The sequence below is a fragment of the Platichthys flesus genome, chromosome 4 (genome assembly GCF_949316205.1).
Source record: "Platichthys flesus chromosome 4, fPlaFle2.1, whole genome shotgun sequence".
In the NCBI taxonomy this organism is placed as follows: Eukaryota; Metazoa; Chordata; class Actinopteri; order Pleuronectiformes; family Pleuronectidae; genus Platichthys; species Platichthys flesus.
The window spans coordinates 698,459-717,863 of NC_084948.1; the positions used below are offsets into that span (position 1 = coordinate 698,459).

Below are 19,405 nucleotides of genomic sequence, written 5' to 3' on the forward strand. Positions count from 1 at the left end.
AAGTGTCTTTAAGCAGTAAACCTAGAACACAGCAAGCAACTGAAACATCAGCTGAGTAAGAGATGAAAGCATTAGGTATTGATTGATTGCTGAAAGGAGCTGTTGAGGTATTTTAAAATATTTCACTTAAGAAGCCTTTCAGGCCTCATGACGGAGGTCCAATTTCCCTTATACAGCACCTATGAAAATCACAAACTCTTTTCTTTATTAAGCATCATTAGGAGATAGTTACTGGGTATGTTAACAAAATGAGAGTTGCAAAAGGTAGAGTTATGGCTAGTTATGGTAAGGTTATGATAATATTAATTAATATTAAAGAAATTATAGTTTAAGTTTTAGTTAAAGGATACAAGACCTCTGGAAACATGGTGAGTGCTGTATCTGCCATCAATTATCTGTCACCTGTTTTTTCTTCACTCTCAATGTTCTCTTCGTCCTACCAGGCGATGGACTCTGGGAAACCTCGCCTGTCCTCCTCCTCCATGCTGAAGGTCAGGGTAATTGAGGAGAGTCTTCACCGCCCAGTGGCATTACCACTCGAGATTCATATCATCACTTTGGAGGACGAATTTCCTGGTGGTGTGATTGGTCAGCTGCATGCCACTGATGCTGACCCGTATGATGCTCTGACCTTTGGCCATTCTCCCCCAACCCAGCGCAGTCTCTTTAAGATCAGTCCTCGAGATGGGAAAATAATTGCCCTGGGTGGGTTGGATGCAGGCAGCTACTCCCTTAATGCAAGTGTTAGTGATGGCCGCTTCACCGTGCCTGTGCCTGTGAGTGTGCACGTGGAACAGGCAACTCCAGAGATGCTGCGCGAGGCAGTGACAGTGCGTTTTGAAAGTGTGGCACCACAAGACTTTGTTGCATTGCACCTGAAGAGTGTGTTGAAGGTGCTTCAACGGGCGGCTGCATCACAGCAGCAAGACATGCTGCACCTTCTCAGTCTGCAGCCAGTTGGTGGGACGCAACAACTGGACTTGCTTGTCGCAGTTGAAACAGTGGGGGGTGGCTACTACAAGGCGGCCTACCTCACCCAGAAACTGAGTGCATTGAGGCGTCAGCTGGAAGAGGTCCTCAGAGTGTCAGCAATCCTAGATAAAAACTGCTCAGGGCTGGAGTGTCGCGGGGCTCAGTGTGAACAGAGTATCATCCTGGACTCACACAACCTGGCAACATACAGCACACCACGGGTCAGCTTTGTCTCACCACGCTTTCAACGGACCTCGCGCTGTACATGCAGTGGTGAGTGACCAAATCTGTGCAGGTGATACAGGCTTAGAGGTCTGAAGTCCTCCTCTGTCTTCATATGAGTAATGTTTTCCACAACTAAGAGCACATTTAACATCCAACTGAAATTTATATTCATCCTAAAATGTAAAACTCTAACCTTGGAGATGATCCTCTATTTATGTCTATATTTAGATATGTCTACATATGTTTACAAATTAATAGGCTCATTAGGAAGTGTGGATTCTTCATTAACCAGAAGGTTGGTGGCTTGACTCCTGTCTCGCAAGCCAAAGTGTCCCTGGGCAATAAACTGAACTATAACAGTCCCTGACGGCTGTGCCAGCAGTGTGTGATTGATGTTTGCCCATACATGCAATGTATGAATGCGTGTGTGAGTAGCTAAACAATACTGTAAAATGCTTTAACTGGTCGTCAAGCCTAGAAAAGGTAGTCTTTAGAAAAATGATTCAGTTTAGTTGTGTTGAGATTTGCCTTTGATGAACGAATACACTGATATGTGTGTAATAAAAAAGAGCTGGGTGGGTGTGAAGCCAGGAGTGTCATGATTTCATGCACAAAATGCACCATCAGAGTCTGACAAAATAGAAAATTAATGAAACAAATCTGTTGACATTGGCAATATCATTACAATTGACTAGATATTGATTTTATCAAAAGTACTTAAAATGTAATTGTGCATCAATGGAAACTTGGAATCAGATTGCATGTGTAATGGGAGTAGTTCCTAACCAATTGTGTTTCGTGCATTAATGGAAAGTGTTACAATGGCATGGTAGTAGATGAAATGTCACAAGGATGCATGAATGGTAAATTGTTTGTCTTTTATATAGTTCTTTACAGTTCAGTTCTTTGCTATTCATCAACACATTCATACAATTTATGGGCAATTTGGGGTTCAGAATCTTGCCCAGCGAAACTTTGTTGAGTTGCAACAATTGCAGTTATAATACACTTGTTTTGAAAATCAAATGTAGTAATTCATTATGTTTTACACAATGATTTCTCCTTTAATGAGTACTTAATGCATTGTGGCAGGAAATAACACATTAAGGGCTAACACTGCTTATATGATAATCTTACTCAAACAAGAAAATCAGTACAAGGCTCTAGTTCAATCATGGTCCACAGAGCCCCATTATGATCATTTGAATGAAAAACAAATCTGCAGAGCCTTTATACAGAATACCAAAAGTCTTACTAATTTCATGAAATCATCCCCCTGGAGTTATGATAACTGTGGTTTTTTTCTCTTCCTGTTTGTGTAGATGCAACCTGTGCTGTGCTGACAGAACAATGTGAGGACCAGCCTTGTCCAGCAGACATGCAGTGTGTTGAGAATACAAGAGGGCAATATGCGTGCCAGTGTCCACCAGGCAAAATTGGAGAGTGTGCAGGTGTGTGTTAGTGTGTCTGTGTCAAGGAGGGAAAAAAACACGTACCCATTACCGATCTGTAATGTATGAAAGTAACACATGCAGCAGATAGTATTTACATTGTCATGTTGGCGTACATTATATCTGCTGACTTGCGGTTAGTTTAACACAAGGTCAATATCATAACTAACAGGTGTACTGTAATTTTTGTGTTGTGTGTCTGATTGTTCCTCTATTGTTCTTTCTTAACTTATATACATGTGATTGTTCTGGGTGCAGGTCATTCGTCTCTGAGCTTCTCAGGTAACAGCTACATCAAGTACAAACTGTCTGACCGGCAGCAGACAGAGCTGAAGCTTAGCCTGAGGATCAGAACACTGCAGAGCCGAGGAATCATCATGTACTCACACACAGAGCCCTGCACTGTGCTCAGGGTACACAAACACACAAACACACGCACAAAGATGTTGGTCAAGACTCTTAGGCTAATCAGTGCTAGAAAGGACATACTGCTGATTCCTGAATTTTTCAAAGGACAAACAAGCTGAAGGACATTAAAACTTACTTATTAGATGTAATTATAAAAAAAAGGGTTAGTATAGTAATACCTGAACTATTACTATACTATATTATTGTGTAAATTAACTCAAACAAGCTTACAATTTGTTGAAATATTTTAGTTTGTCAAGATTTTCTATCTAATACCGAGAAAAAAATCATAATAATATGAGTTTAAAGTTGTACAATTTACCAGAGTAAATTCATAATATTCAGAAAATGTAAAATGTGTAATTTTAGGCTACATGTTATTTCAGAAAAGCAGCCAGTTCCCCAGTGTTAAAATTAATGCAGAATCTTGTGAAACTACTTCAGTATAGGTTTCATCAATAAAAAAATACTGAATCTTTTGGCACATCAGAACTACATTATCTAAGTATCCTTAATTCGAAAGATTGAACAAGCTATTTGGCTTATTCAGCCGAAGGAACCACAGACTTGAGGAAAATCGCCTCTTTTTGGAGTAGGATTTTTTTTTTCTACTGTGGTAAAGTTTGAAAGATATTCACAGCTTCTGACTTTTGAGATAAATAACTAAAAAAAAAAATAGGGAGGAGGTTCTGCTTGTGATTTAAGGAGGTTTTGTTTTTTAGTTATAGATCAAAAAATCTGAACTTGTAATGTTTAACTTTACTGGACTGTGTTTTCTTGTAATATTATCACTTTATTGTCATAAAATTACGACTTTATTGACGTAATATTAAGACTTTATTCTTGTAAAATACAGATTTTATTCTTTACCACCTTATTCACTCTGTTTTCACTACTTTATATAATATTGCGACTTCACGACGTGTCATTTTGCAAGACTACGGTAGCATCCTAAGTGACCATTTTAGGCACAACCAAGAAAACACTGAATACACTCTTTCAATGAAAATTATCGCAACAGGGGATTTAAAATGTTTGTATATAAGTTTGATAGAAGACGTAATGTAAACAAGAAGATTTTCCGTTGATGAATCTCTTGATTGGATATAATCCATTGCTGGACAATGAACGTGTGTGCATGTTTGTGTGCTTGTGTGACCAGTTGGAGGAGGGGAAGCTTTGGTTCCAGCTGGCCTGTGGCTTTGGCAGTGATGGAGGTGGAGGTGGTGACAGTCACAGCATGTTGGGGATCTCTGGCCGCCGTATCAGCGACGGCAGCTGGCACACTGTGGCACTGGAGCTGAACCGCAACTTCAGCAGCCTGGCGCTGGATGACAGCTACGTTGAGCAACGCCGGGCACCACCGTTCATACAACCACTCTCTCCAGATAGAACCATCTACTTTGGAGCAATGGTCAGTCCATGAGTATTTGTAGCTACACTTCATGAGTTTTGTATTGGAAGTTACTGCAATTCAAGTTAGGGCACCTCACCTTTGGAGCATTCAGAAACACTTTCAGATTGTTATAAAGTTACGCTTAAGTACACCTACTAACTGGCAGTACCTAGCATCTGGTAGAAGGTAGAAGTGTACTTGAATGCTGAATATAAGTGTCTAATCATTATTTTTGATGTTTGATCAATGTCTGTGAGCATTGCTGTACATGACACTTATTTCTGCTCTCTTTGTATCAATGACACAAATACAACATAATACAACATTATCTGTCTCATGTATATATGGGATGGTTTCAAACTGAAAGATAAATCAACTGCTTCATAGGGAAGGAAAGGCGTTGCACACAGTGCTACTCATCTCATATAAACAATGCATTTTCATGATTAACACTGAATGCAAGCACATGCTGATAATAATAAGACGCATCATCATTATAATTGTTATTATTTAAGTAGTCATCTTTACCTCTGAATTCATATGAGTACATTTTGACCAGATTTGTAATTTCAGTGGGTGTTTGTTTAATCTGTACATTTATCATCTCTTTCACTACAGGTGCAGCATCCAAGCTCTCGCAGCCTCCTGGACTCCCAGAAGGACCCACGGGTGCTTGAGGGTTTCCAGGGTTGCTTGGACTCGGTCATGCTGAACAACAATGAGCTGCCGCTGCAGAACAAGCGCTCTCGCTACGCAGAGGTGGTGGGACTGACGGAACTGAAGCTGGGCTGCATCCTCTATCCTGACGCCTGCCTGAAGCAGCCCTGTCGCAATGGAGCCACTTGCACCAGCCTGCCCTCTGGCGGTGAGTAACAGGAAATACAGCAGCTATTATGGGCATTAGCTCATTGATGCAACATTTATTTATCTACTGTTAAGAAATTCAATATGTTTGTTCTTCAACATGCCAATTATGTGAAGTTAATTTTACATAATAGCACAAGGATAAAACTGGTTAAACTATAAAGGTGCTTCTCTTTAGATGTAGCATCCAAATAGAATAGTGAGACAGCGTTATCGTCTATCCTTTAATAGAGGATTGTCCAGTTTATCCTATATATCCTTAGTATTTAGAGCAGGGGTCTCAAACTCAAATTACCTGGGGGCCACTGGAGGCATTATCTGGGTGAGGCTGGGCCGCATCAGGTATTCCACAAAAAAAACTTTGCTAAAAAAATCAAACTTCTCAAATGTCCTTATTAATAGTTATTTAACTTCAATGGGTTCTTCTGAACATGAATAGAATATTGAAGAACATGAACGGTTCTTCTGAACATGCTTGCTCTTGCCTACTTCTTGCTGCCAGATCCGGTACCTCTCGTATCGAAAAAAAATAATATATAAATTATATTAATATGAATATTAAAAAAAAAAATGACATTGGTGGATAAATAACTAATTTGTGGCCACGCATAACAAGATAATCTAATAAGTTATATAAAAAGCTTTCTTAACAACAGCATCACAATTTCATAAAATAATAGCAAATGCAGACTTCTAAGATGAACCAAAATAATTATGCACATCGTCATGTACAGTCTGTGGCTCAGTGCGTAAATGTCACCACCAGAGGATGAGGGAATCTAAATCATTCAAATTCATCCACACATATCAGGTGTAAATAATAATGTAAAACAGCCCAGACTGTAAAATGTATACATTAGCTCAATGACAAACTGCTGCGGTTTAGAATAATCCGTCTGCGTAAAGAAGCCCCCAAAACCTCACAGCGCAGCGTGTGCGTAAAGGAGCCGTGGTGTCCCTTGAATTTGCCTTCAATTTAACAAATTGTGTCTGTGTGTGTGTGTGTGTGTATGTGTGTGTGTGTGCGTGCGTGTGTGTATGCGTGCGTGCGTGTGTGTGTTCCGTTCGTTTTCTCCGCTGGACACAGAAGTCGCCTTTGCTCAAGATGCCACTTTATTAATCACTGACACAAAGACTGATACCGTCACTGCAGTATAGCCTAAATAAGTCCCACTGCATTGTAAGTGGCATGTGTGTGCTGTTTTAAGCGATGTTTTACGTGCGTTCCGGGACATGTGCTCGTCGTACCTGCACTGTCATATGTGCTTCGCGTTCCGGCACCTTGTGATTTACAAATGAAACACTGGATACATCATGACCTGCGCGATTTCACCCTCCTGCTCTCCGCACATCCAAAGCCACTCTTTTCTCTTCCGGCTCTCTCTCTCGCAATCACTCTCACAGACACACAACCCCGCCCCCCATGTCACTCACATGCATGCTGCATTCACTGGACAGGCACACAGTAGGAAACCAGAACATCATAACATTGTCCCACACAGAAGCTAACACCGGGCCGCTACAATATAAAACTTGCGGGCCGCACTAACATTAAACTTTCATATTAAGAAAGTTTAATGGGGCCACAAAATATCGTCCAGAGGGCCGCAATTGGCCCGCGGGCCGTGAGTTTGAGACCCCTTATTTAGAGCAATACCAAGTAAACCAGCACTTACAATGGCTGCAACTTGATGAGATAATCATCATGGGAATTGATGCAGCCTACTGTTGTCTTTTACAGTGCTAGAAAGGTTGTGTGTGTGTGTGTGTGTAGTGTGTGTTCATTATGCTGTGTAGATGATTTTCCAAAAGGTGATTTGTGTTTTGGCCGAGCAGCATTGTATACAGTGCTCTGACTTCAAGCCTTTCTCCTGGTCTTTCTCCTCCCTTTCTGACTACCAGGTTTCTCATGCAGTTGTAACCCCCTGTACACTGGAGAGCACTGTGAGATGGAGATAACGGCCTGTGTTCCCAGCCTATGTCAGAACAGTGGTGTGTGTAAACCCATTGGCAATGCTTTCCTCTGCAGCTGCAGAAGAGGCTTCAAAGGCTTGACGTGAGTTCCAGTCCAAACATAGATAGGGGAGAGCGGGGCAATGTGAGACATCGGGTAATGTGAGACACCCCCTGTGTCTAGGCAACGGAACACATTTGTGGTCATGTGACCATTATGTTTTCAAGCCCCTCCTATTCCCCCCTTGCCATGAAGGAGAACTTGGTGCTGGTACTGTGTTTTTTGCATGTAAAAGAAAATTGTCTTGCTTTGAACTTTGAATCAATTGTTGTGAAAAAAAAAATTGAATCAGGTAGAAAAACTTACATCATACATGTTGGTGAACTTCCAACATATAAAACCATGTGAGTGATGCTAGCTGAAGATTAGCCTGAATTACTAAGAGATGTTTTTTCTAAAACAGTGGCTGTGGGGTAAAGTCAGACAAATGCTGTCAAGTTAAGTTTAGTCTTAAACATATTTTAGTTTTATAGTACATTATATATGCTTTATTTTTAATGTAATAAACATTGTAGAAAAACCATCATGCCAAGAAACTATACACCAGGAAGACAACCTGGGGCCAAACATCCCTCACAGAGATGGAGAGTGCAGCCGCTGAGGTCATGCAAGGAAAGAAGTCCTTAAGAAAAGCTGGAAGGGATAGAAATATTGACAAGACAACCCTCAAAAGATTCAAAAAGAAAAAAGACAAGGGAAAGTAAAATCAGTGGCCTGGGGTGGAGAAACAATTGGACAGAGAAACAATGTGCAGGTAAGCTAGTGTGTGCAAGATATCACATGAAACATAATAATCATAAATGTGCTTAATTGACCAATCCCCATGATTCTGTTACTAGTCCGATATTAGTTTTGGAACGTGTGGTTGTCAATCTAGCTGTCAGGATTTTAACTATTACAACATGTGTTGTTATGGTGGTTTTAAAGTGGAAAAAGTAAGTGGATCACCCCCTTGATTTCTCTGGTCTGTCTCACTTTACCCCGTAGCTGGGGTAAAGTGAGACACAAGACCACTTTTTTTAAAACAATCATATTTTCACTACCCTTTGTCCTGAAGACATTCTGGTCATTTCCATTGCTAGGAAGCATCCTGAATTAATGGGAAATGTGTATATTTTACGGATATATCATTTTAGTTCGCCTAGAGAGGAGCAAATATAAAAAATGTCTCACATTACCCCGCTCTCCCCTACATCATCTGTCGGAGTTGTCTGTCTCCACCCAAGAGACAAAGCAATACAGAATAATCCATTGAGAATATGTATCTAATACTGTCTAAAAGGGTTGGGGTTTCAGCTCTGTAGACATATTTTAAAACATAAGAAAATGTTGAGGTATTTTGGGATTATTTATACTAGTTAGAAAAGTCTGTTCATCCATTCAGCCATGCACGGGGGGCAATAGCCAATCTCAGCTGACAATGAGCGAGAGTCAGGTTAAATCCTTGTCATGTCACCATCATATCAAAGGGCTGATATCTAGAAACAAAGGACAGTTAACATTGTAATTAGGCCTTTACATAAAAGCCGTATTCATGAAGTAGTATACTACCACCAGCGCCCAGCTTCTATTTGTTTCACAAGTGATAATTTCAGTAAACACAGCTTAATTAGGAATGTTTTGGTCAAACTTAAATAATAATGGCCCTGAGGCAATTTTCACAAATCTAAGAGAAGCCTACTGAATCAACTAGAAACTCACACAGCGGTTAGACCAAATTGTTTTGGTTGTACTTCACCTTTATGTAGGTTTAAGTTTAGATGTTGATTGATAAACATACAAGAAGCCTTATGCATGTTATACACATCTGCCTAAAATTATGACATTATAACAGTTTAGAATATATCACACCATTTTTTTTAAGCTTTGTGGATTTTAAAAATCACTGATACATTAGTGTTTTAATACTGTAAAAAGGTTCACATCTTAAAAGAACGGATGGCAAAAAAAACGATATTTCCAAAATCAATTTTGTCTTTCTCTTGCCTCCACTAGTGACACTACATTCTAATTTAATTTGTGCAAAGCAATGGCACAGCAAACTTTTTGATATTCCATGTACAGCATCTTACCTAAATAAAAGCCTTCACCTTTTTTGTGTGTCTTCAATTCATGTCATTTTACTTTGTTTTTCTTTGGACTTTGGGACGTGATCTCCATCCTGCAGCTGTGAGGAAGATGTGAACGAATGTGACCGCAGCAATCCAGAGGGCGAGTGTGAAAATGGTGGCATCTGCGTCAACACTCATGGGTCTTTCTACTGTAACTGCACGGCAGGCTTCGTAGGCCAACGCTGCGGACTGCGCCCCGTCGTCGTCCCCAACATGCAGGCTGGTCCGACTGTGGTCGGTAAAGAGGAGCTGATTGGCATCGCTGTTGTTCTTTTTGTCATTATCACCCTTATCATCCTCTTCATCGCTTTCCGAAAGAAGGTTTTCCAGAAGAGCTATTCAAGGAACAATCTGTCTCTGGTACAGGACCCGGCCACTGCAGCACTCCTCAACAAAGCTAATGGTGTTCAGTTTAAGACCTTACACTGCTCACCTGGAGACCCACTGAACCTGTACTCAGAGTCAGGGCTTGGGTCCACCGTGTTGGGGGAGGGTGGGATGATTGGACCCCCACAGGTTCCTGTGAGGCCCATGGCGTACACACCATGTTTCCAAGGAGACCCACGCTCGACGTTGGAGAAGATGGTGGATGGGTGTTGTGTGGAGCATACAGAGATGAGCACTTTTCACCCAGAATCCCCAAGGATTCTTTCAGGAACCACCAGGAGGGGTGTGGTGGTGTGCAGTGTGGCCCCCAACCTGCCGCCAGTGTCACCCTGTCGCTCTGACTGTGACTCCATACACAAGAGCCCATGGGACAGTGATGAGGGTATGTATATGTGTGCACGTGTTTATACTAGCTAGTAGAACTGGCAAAGTGATACCTAATGAAAGAATATATAATTCAATTTGATTTGTGTAGTGCCAAATCATAATATACATTTTCTCAAGGCACTTTACAAAGAAGCTCAAGACCCTAAAAGTTTCTCATAGAGAAACCCAACAGCTCCTATAGTGAGCGCCACAAATGTCTAAAAGGATAAAATGTTATACTAAAGGCATTTAATATCCAAAAGTCAGAGTTTATCTTAGCTTTACATAAAAATGTTGTGCAAAAAAATCTTGCTACTATTTAACATGCTAAGTAGCAGAAAGGAACAGGGACTGGGCATAAAACTGAAAGGTAGTAATTCTAATCTACACTCTGACCCACCTTAATCCCTGATCTTTATATGCAGGAAAAATGGTTGACATGGCTGAAGAATTAACGTGTTTCTCAGGGAGCAACAAAGGGAGTAACTCAGAGGTCCAATCACTGAGCTCCTTCCAGTCTGACTCATGTGATGACAATGGTAAGACACATCTCTCACAACAAGAGCGATTCAGGATCCTAGAATTTCAAACTTCTGCTGTGTTTCTGTGTTTTTTTTATGTGGGTATTTAAAAATGCTTTGTTTGCTTGTTCTTGGTTAGGTTACACTGACTCTCTCTGTGATTGAAAGCTTTGCTCATATAGGTTTATGGGAAATCAGTTGAATTGCACACTTGATTTACATACATTTGTGAGAAAACATTTGTGATTTTTTTCACATTACTATAATATAAAAAATTTGTATTGTTATCTAATATTTAGATTTCTGAATTATTTTCTTCTAAAATACTGCAGTAGCTTATCGTCATCAGTGAGACATAGACATGCTCTAAATAAACTAATGGCACGTTAGTTATTTAGGAAATGGCTTGAGCAGTTCCAGTTTTCATTCCTTGCACACCAAATAAATAGCAATTACAGTTCCGTACTTCCAAATGAAACATTTTAAAACAAAATGAGAACAGTCCAGCTGGTGAGATTAAACAAGCAAAAGTGGATTTGGACACAGAGCCCTTGGACGAATAAGTCTTATCTTAAATTAATAATTAAATCATATGAAAGATATCATAGACAGTAGTGTCTACTGAGACAAGACTAGCTATATTCCTGGGATAACATGGAGCCAGGAAATGGCTCCTGTAAAGTCCTGCAAGTCTTTGTCAAGTAGCAGGTCTTAACATGTGTTGAACTTTTGGTACAAATATACATGTAGGTATTTCGTTTACAAATTGACCATCGAAAATCAAATTAATTCATGATGATGAGGAAAAAAACATGCTCGGAGTGAGACAAAAACATTTATGGCAATGACATATTAACTAGATTCACATATACTTAACTCTGCTCTCAGAGAATGGGCCCTTATAACCCCTCTAGCACCACAATATTGTGTAATGGTAGAATGGACAAACAGCATGGTCAATGACTTTAGTTTCATTCTTCCCGTCAAATTTTCCTCCACATTTGGGGCTACATTCCACATGGCCATAGTGTCCTCACTTTGATTGCAGTTGAGGACATTTGTCGAATGTCATACACATGTCTCTCTGCCATGTTATCCTGACCATAGAGTTCACAAACTTTTTCTCACAACTGTGCATAATCCTTATAACGATTTCTCAGCAGCATCATTTCAAGCTTCTCAAAGAGACCAAAAGGATTTGACTGCTTCACAGCGGTGTTGGTGGTCATGGTCTTTGTGCTGGAACCATGTATTTTGTTTTGTGAATCATTTTCACTACATTGGCTGCTCTCGCTTATTTTCATTTTCACATTGGTCATAATTCAACAATAATCACCAACTGATTGAACATGTTGCAATTGTCATGCCTGTGCTTGCTAAAGTCAGATTGGTGTCATCAGATGCTAAATGTAGAAATGTTTGAGTGGCTTTATGTTTCATAAACTTGTTTTGTTCTCACATAGCTGTCTTTGCATTAATTGAGTACATTTTCTTTGTTTAGTAATGTCAACCATATCTGTGTACTGTACAGTGTTGTGTGTAAACTGCCCCGAAACATCAAAATCAGCAAGAATCTTTACTGTGTATGAGGCGCACCAGGCAATCATCTCTGCAGACATGAGTGTCAACCATAAGTAATGCCATAGGTGTGAGGGTACACACCTGAAAACACCATGTTTTCATTTTGAATGACTCTATTTCAAAACGTGTTTCCTCCTTTTTTCCTTCCACAAGCCTCCATAGTGACTGTCATTCGACTGGTCAATGATGCAGTCGATACAATCGAAAGTGAAGGTACCATGTTTCATACCCTTTGTGTCTATCCTTTCGTTACTCCACTCTTCTCTTATCTCAGTCTTGTTATTACAGTGTCTCTTCTAAAAGAGCTATCTTCATTAATATAACCAAGTTTAAATAGACATGTGTGTAAACTGCTGTATCTATATGCAGGTGAACCCCTTTGTTCAATCAATCAAATTTTAATCATGTTTACAAATTATTTCTTCTCCTGCTAATTATCCCAATCAGAAAGTTTGTCCAACCTATTTCCTGTTTGCAAATTAGTATTTTCAGAATATTTTTTCAAATACCAGTTCCTGTAAAAAAGCAGTGGGGTCAGATCAGCTGCCCTCTCAATCGGGTCAAGCTGTTTTATAGAAACCTCCTTGAATATCAAGAATTGCACACTGGTATGATAATAAGTAAATTGTGCCCAGAGCCTCTCCAACATACATTTACAATTGTGGACACACTCAGAATCCAATGTTTAAAACCTCTGTATTATGTTGTTCTTCCATCTGACAGTGTCAGTCATGGACCATGGTCAAACCTACAACAGAGGTGAAAACCAACCCCTCTTCCTCTATCTATCTATCTATCCATCTATCCATCTATCCATCTATCCATCTATCCATCTGTCTGTCTATCTGTCTATCTATCTATCAATCTGCAGGGAGCAGACAAAATAAAAAATGTGTGGCTATAATAGGCTGTATCTCAATCAGAAGAATTTTTCAACTTAGAACCTCTCTAGAGCTGAAGTAGGTTTTATGCAATAATTTCATCCATAGACTGATTACCACACATGTTTTTAAATTACAAATAATTATATTCAGTCATTAGTCATCAGTCACCCCCACTAAGCCACACTAAAAAGCCAGTGGATTGTTAGAGCCATTTTAAAAATACACCAAAATGGTAACAACAGACCTGTCTAAGGCTAGTGTAGAGGAGACATAATTGTCTTGTTTCCAATTAACAAAGATTGTTAGTGTTTGAATCATCACAATCTTGGAATACATTTTTTAGGTGTTGTTTATTAAACACTTAAACCACTTAAACACTTTTTAATTATTAAAAATAAACCTGTTTTAAATTAGTCTGTTTATTTTCTTTTATACTGAAGTGAAATAAATCCACTGCTGCTTATATTTTTCCTATAAGATTGCTCCCCATAAAGTCTAATGGTATATGACCACTGTGAAGTGGTGAGATGAGACTTATAAACCTAGTCTTCCTTATAAATAGACATTTATATTTCTGCTTAAGACATCATCTGTCTCCAGAATATAACTTAATTCCTTCATCTTGACAGAAGTAAGCCACACAAAGGCAGATGTTATTAATTCGGAGAGGATTCTATTTATTTACTAATTTTTCATTTATATTACACTCTAAACATTGTCAGGGAAAGCCAATTGCCAAAAAAGCAATAAATTAGTTGGACCTTTAGAGAGGTACTCTGAGTTCTGTAACCTGAAGCCAACATCCATCCTCTTTTTTTAAATTTCCACCCCTGTATCATTCTACCTCTTTACATCTGTGAACATGTGCCCCCAACCCACCACCCTACCATGCTTAGCTGACTTGTCAGGCCAGGACTGTCACTTCCCCCATACCCCAAAACGGTCCCCGAATTTTTTGCCAACTATAATCCTTTGGATCTTTTTATCTTTTGATTGTATTGTACCCGTTATGCTTGATGTGATTTCCCAGCTTCAGTCTTCAGATTGTTTGCATACTGCCTGATGCATGGATATCTTTTTTTTTTTTTTTCAATGCTTTTGTTTTAACTTCACTCACATGTGATCTTAAATGACTTCAGTTAATAACTCTAAAGATTTCTTTGTACATTGTCTTCTTGGTCAGTCAAAACTTATGATTAGTTTCCTCATTTAGACTCTTAGCTCCAGTGCTAATAACATAGCATATCCTAATTGGGTTTTATCTGATTACAATACAGGACAGGCGCTAATGGGTCATAAACTCTCCTCCTTTCTAAATCCTTCAACAAATTTAGCCAAAAATTCATCTTTTTTGCTTGAATCTGGAGACAATGTATGTTCCAGTAGGACTTCATGATTCCCGCCTCTTTATGTTGCATTGAGTCTTGACAATTTGCAACATTAGAAAATCAATCAATCAATCAACTCTTATTTGTATAGCCCATATTCACAAATCACAATTTGTCTCATAGGGCTTTAACATGGTGTGAAATCCTCTGTCCTTAACCTTCAACAAGAGTAAGGAAAAACTAATAATAACCCTTTTAACAGCCATACGTGAGGGATACCTCTCCCAGGACAGACAGAAGTGCACTACATGTCAAGTGTAGAGGAAATCATCATCAGGATAAAATCTGGACACATCAAGTCTATTAGTTTGTTCTATTACTAGGACATATGAAATCTCTTATACGCATGATGAAAACATTTGTAGTTCTAGTTCTGGTGTTCATATTTAGGCATCACTGCATCTGTTTTAGCCCCTTTTTAGACGTATGAATATTTTAAGTCTGAGAGAAAGAGGTCTTCATCTACAAGACTTCAGTGAATCACTTCCCGTAATTTGTTTAATTATCATCTCACAAGGGCTCTGATGAGGAGGTTCTTGCTGTGGTGGAACACATCGACTAAGCTGATTGTATGGAGGCTTATTCATTATATTCACACTGCATTTAAGTGATGTTGCCATTGGCAACATGATGCATCTGAGCTAGTAACCCATTATCCACAATAAGAGTAGATTGCTACACTGACAAAAAGGACACTAGGAAACCAGCTATTTGTTGTATCCTTCTAACATCCAGAATCATATATTGCAGCTTTTTCTTCAACATGGCTTGATTGCTGCAGTTTTTCATGATGATCTCAGCATGCTGTGACACCTGTGACCCCGACCCTAAAAGGCTTCTATTGTGCATGTCCCATATCACCATTGACCTAAAATGGTTTCTGTACAGGCTGTGCCATGTCATATACTTGACCTTCAACACCTATGTGTAATGTTGATGTTTCTGAGTTAACTGTGCCTGTTGCATTCTCAGGGCATGTTGCTGCACAGTTCTACATTGATGACACCAGTTTGTTGGCTCAGCCACATCGGGGGCGGTTCATTTTTAAAGTGCTGATTAAAGTTAGTAACCATCTGCCCTTCTATTGTCCAGCATATCACTGGGACACATCAGACTGGATGCCAAGCACCAGGCTGTCAGACATTGAAGAGGTGCCAAGCTATGAGACCGGTCCTGGCAGCGAAGAAGCAGGGTCAGTGCCCCGACTTGAAGGAAGCACACGTGAATTGGAGTCAGACTACTACCTGGGGGGCTACGACATTGACAGTGACTACCCACCTCCTCATGAAGTGGAGTTCTTGAGCCAGGACCAGTTGCCACCTCCGCTGCCCACAGGTGAGGACTATCCAGAGCCCTACGCGCCACTGCCCACCAATCCACCAGCCTCCAAGGAGAGCACCTTGAGCTCTGGAGGCACTGGGCTTCAGAATTCCAGGCCACACTTCCATCCCAGTCAGTACCTACCTCCTCACCAGCTACCCGTTGGGGAGGCACCTCATGGGAACTTTAGCACTTGTGGTGTAACCCCAGGAAATGGGGACACTGATGACTCTGTATCACCAAATATGCGACTATCTGTTGGAGCATCATCAGCCTCAGACATGTCAGCTCCCTGTGGGCTGGATGATTCTGAACATGGCAGTGACTTTGATAGTATGGACGAGCTTCATCGAGGGGTGACCATCATCACTGACTCACAGCAGCAGACTGAGGTGTGATTGATTGAATGGGTCGGAAGGAGCATAAGATTACGTGGATGTAAGGAGATGCACAAGTGGATGTTATCACAGGTGAAGACATGCTTTGTCAGCAACACTAGGTACTGCTACAACCACATTCTGGAAGAATAATATTGAGATCACAAACTTAAAACTGCCTTTTATTTGTTCAGGCAACCCTTTCCAGAGATGTAAATGGTGTACGATACCAAGAACGACTTATTGACTGTGTGTCACATCTGTTAAAAAACTGTCCTTTTTCAATTGGGAGTCAATTGTCATGTGAGAAAAATGGTATTGAGAAAGTGAATGAGAAAGACAAAAGAGGTTGAGAAACATTGAAAGCAGAGAAAGGACAATCATGAAAGTGAAAGGGTTGTTGAGTTTCCTGCTCCTCCACAGAAGCCCAGCAGACCATTTTTTTTCCAAAAAACAAACAAACAAACAAAGAACAACACAATTTCCATTTTCCCTCTTGAATTTGTAACCTGTTGTGGTGCTCCAAGCTTGTATAGACTTGTAAAATTGAATGACCTTACAGGGGAATAAGTATGAAACAATGTTCTGGACAACTTGTTCAAAGCCATTTATTATTTTTAATGTGGAATGTGCTTGCTCCTTTTCTAGAAATATCAAAGCCACATCAATTCAGAACATTTAATTGATCTTATGTCAGAGCACAAAATGTCCATTATGTCATAATTATTTAAATTGCTAATAGCTGATGTAGTTTCTAATGTATTTCAAGGTCTGTTGTCTCAAGATTACAAACCAGATCTGAGTATTTATATTTAGTGTTTAAAGACTAGGGCAAATATTTTATGCTATTTGAGTCTTTGTGAAGCATAAATAGCTAACCAGCTACTACACATGCAATGCCATTGCACTGTAATAACAAAAACCAAGTCTAATGCCGCTCTATTTCACCTGACTTTTAATTGTAATGGACTAAATTTATCCTCAATAGTCTGAATAATATACACAAATAAATGGAGACAAACGAAAACATTGTGTGTTGAAATGGTATATCTTCACATAACCAAATAGTTAAGTAGTATCACTGAGACAGAAATCCTTTGAAATACATATTAGTAACCACAGCTACTCTTAGCTTCAGTCATTTTTGTTTTGTTTTATCTACGTTGCACTAGTGTTTTGTTTTGGGCTTGTCCTGGTGTTTTTGGTTAAATACAGTGGTGCCATATTCACTAATCCTGCAGGTATGCCAATATAATTGTTATTTTCGGAGCAGTGAAAAGAACAATTTTAAAAGCTAAAATGTCCCTTCAGTGGTGAAAAAAAAGCACCTGCTGGTTATGCTGTAAAGTATGTATGTTTGTGTTTAAACCTCTGTACAGTGTACATAACTAGGATGTTAAAATGCAGATTTTGTAGAAATGGAATCCTGGGCAATCCTGAGCTGCCAATGAGCTTGTTTTTGATTGTTTGATGTGAATGTGGACATTAAGAGACTGTGGAATATCAAATATGTTCTCATCATTCTTATTCTGACACTGACTTGCTCAAAGTTGGTTTTAACTCTTGTAGTATTGCTTTTGAATTCAACAGAAAGCCATTTCAATAATATATGAGTATTACACATTAGTGAATTCAGATATTTACATCCCAGACGACGTTTTGCATCTTATTATCGTAAGGAGGGAATGTTTTTGTTTAATTCTTTCATGCTGGATGTTTTGATGAATTTCTGAAGTTGTTTTCAAAAATTTCTATTCAAAGACATTAGACAGCGTCAAAAATATGTGTCCTTGTCTGTGTAAAAAATTATCTTTTTTTTTACTTTTTTTAAATTCAGTGCAGAAAATAAAAAGGTTCTTGCTCGCCATAACAACTGTTCTCTATTCTGTGATTATTTGATCACAGCTGTCTACTGGCTGACATTTTCAATATATTTGATAATACTTTGCATTGCACAGTCTCACACATCCGACATGCTATTGTGATGAATACAAATCACAGCTGATTCACCCACAAACACTAGAGTTGAACGGAGAGATTCTGGGAGATGGGGTAGACAATTTTTTCTTATTGTACAGTAATTGTTGTTATTTTGAAAACAAGCTGCAACCGAGCAGTGATAATAGTCAGAGTGAAATTAAGGGAGCCGTGACAGAGGAGGCATTTTTAGGGACAACAATGCTGCCCTCAACTGATGAGGGGCCTGGAAAGATGACAGATGTTTTTTAATTTGGAATCTGTCTACGGCAGGGGTCTGCACCTTTTACTATCAAAAGAGCCATTTTGCCCCATTTTCCACCTAATAGAATTTGTCTGTAGCTGCAAAACATATAAATACTACGTTTAACTAAATTCATATTAGTTTAGTAATGCATTGACCCAATGTATTAAATAAGTATGAAATTAACTCCCTCATCCTCATCATCTATTGTCATCATTAAATCTTCAACTATACCAGCTAAGATTGTATATTTTGTTTACAATAGAGTACATGATAATGCTCATATTGAAATTGATCAGTCTCTACCTACAATTTTAAGTTCCATGAAATTAGGAGCAAAACCAATTGAGATATGAGAGCTTATAAAATTATATTTATACATATTTAGTACGTAGTTCTGCTCTATCTTGCCAGCCCTCTAACCCAGGGGTCTCCAACACGTCGATCGCGAGCTACCGGTAGCTCGCAGGCAGGTTTTCAGTAGCTCGCCTGATAGGTTGACCGAAATTTTTTTTAAAAAATAACAATAATAAAAAAAATTTAAAAAAATTATATTCCGACGACAGTAAATGCACCTCATCTCACTTACATTCACATATATGTCACATTGGTGTCCGGTGTAAATGTAGCCAAAGTGACGTTGTGACGTTGAGTGACGTTGTATGCTCGCTAAGCTAAAGTGAGGAGTTTGGTGGTATTAGCAGAACTTTACACAAACAACAAAGATGGAAAACCAAGGTGGCCAAGTCAAGAAAAAGCAGAAAACATACAATTTCCATTTGGAGTGTGAATGCGAGTTCTTCTTTACTAGCGTGAAGGACAAGTGTGTGTGCCTCATATGCGGGAGCAGTGTTTCGGTCGGCAAAAGAGGTAACTTGGAGCGGCACCACACTCAAGTCCACGGTAACTTTGCACGGGA

At 39.4% G+C, this 19,405-nt stretch overlaps 1 protein-coding gene across 1 annotated transcript in view; it reads left to right on the forward strand.

Annotated features, from left to right (window-relative positions):
* Nucleotides 1–18,132, forward strand: part of fat3a (FAT atypical cadherin 3a) — a 148,016-nt gene extending 129,884 nt beyond the window's left edge. Inside the window, exons 20-30 of the mRNA XM_062386146.1 lie at nt 444–1,245; nt 2,520–2,648; nt 2,907–3,061; nt 4,219–4,470; nt 5,071–5,317; nt 7,219–7,372; nt 9,498–10,210; nt 10,620–10,733; nt 12,450–12,509; nt 13,020–13,055; nt 15,661–18,132. Of these exons, the coding sequence (XP_062242130.1) occupies nt 444–1,245; nt 2,520–2,648; nt 2,907–3,061; nt 4,219–4,470; nt 5,071–5,317; nt 7,219–7,372; nt 9,498–10,210; nt 10,620–10,733; nt 12,450–12,509; nt 13,020–13,055; nt 15,661–16,286 (3,288 nt within the window). The 3' untranslated portion in view covers nt 16,287–18,132. The remainder of the gene's footprint in view (nt 1–443; nt 1,246–2,519; nt 2,649–2,906; nt 3,062–4,218; nt 4,471–5,070; nt 5,318–7,218; nt 7,373–9,497; nt 10,211–10,619; nt 10,734–12,449; nt 12,510–13,019; nt 13,056–15,660) is intronic.
* Nucleotides 18,133–19,405: the final 1,273 nt, after the last annotated feature.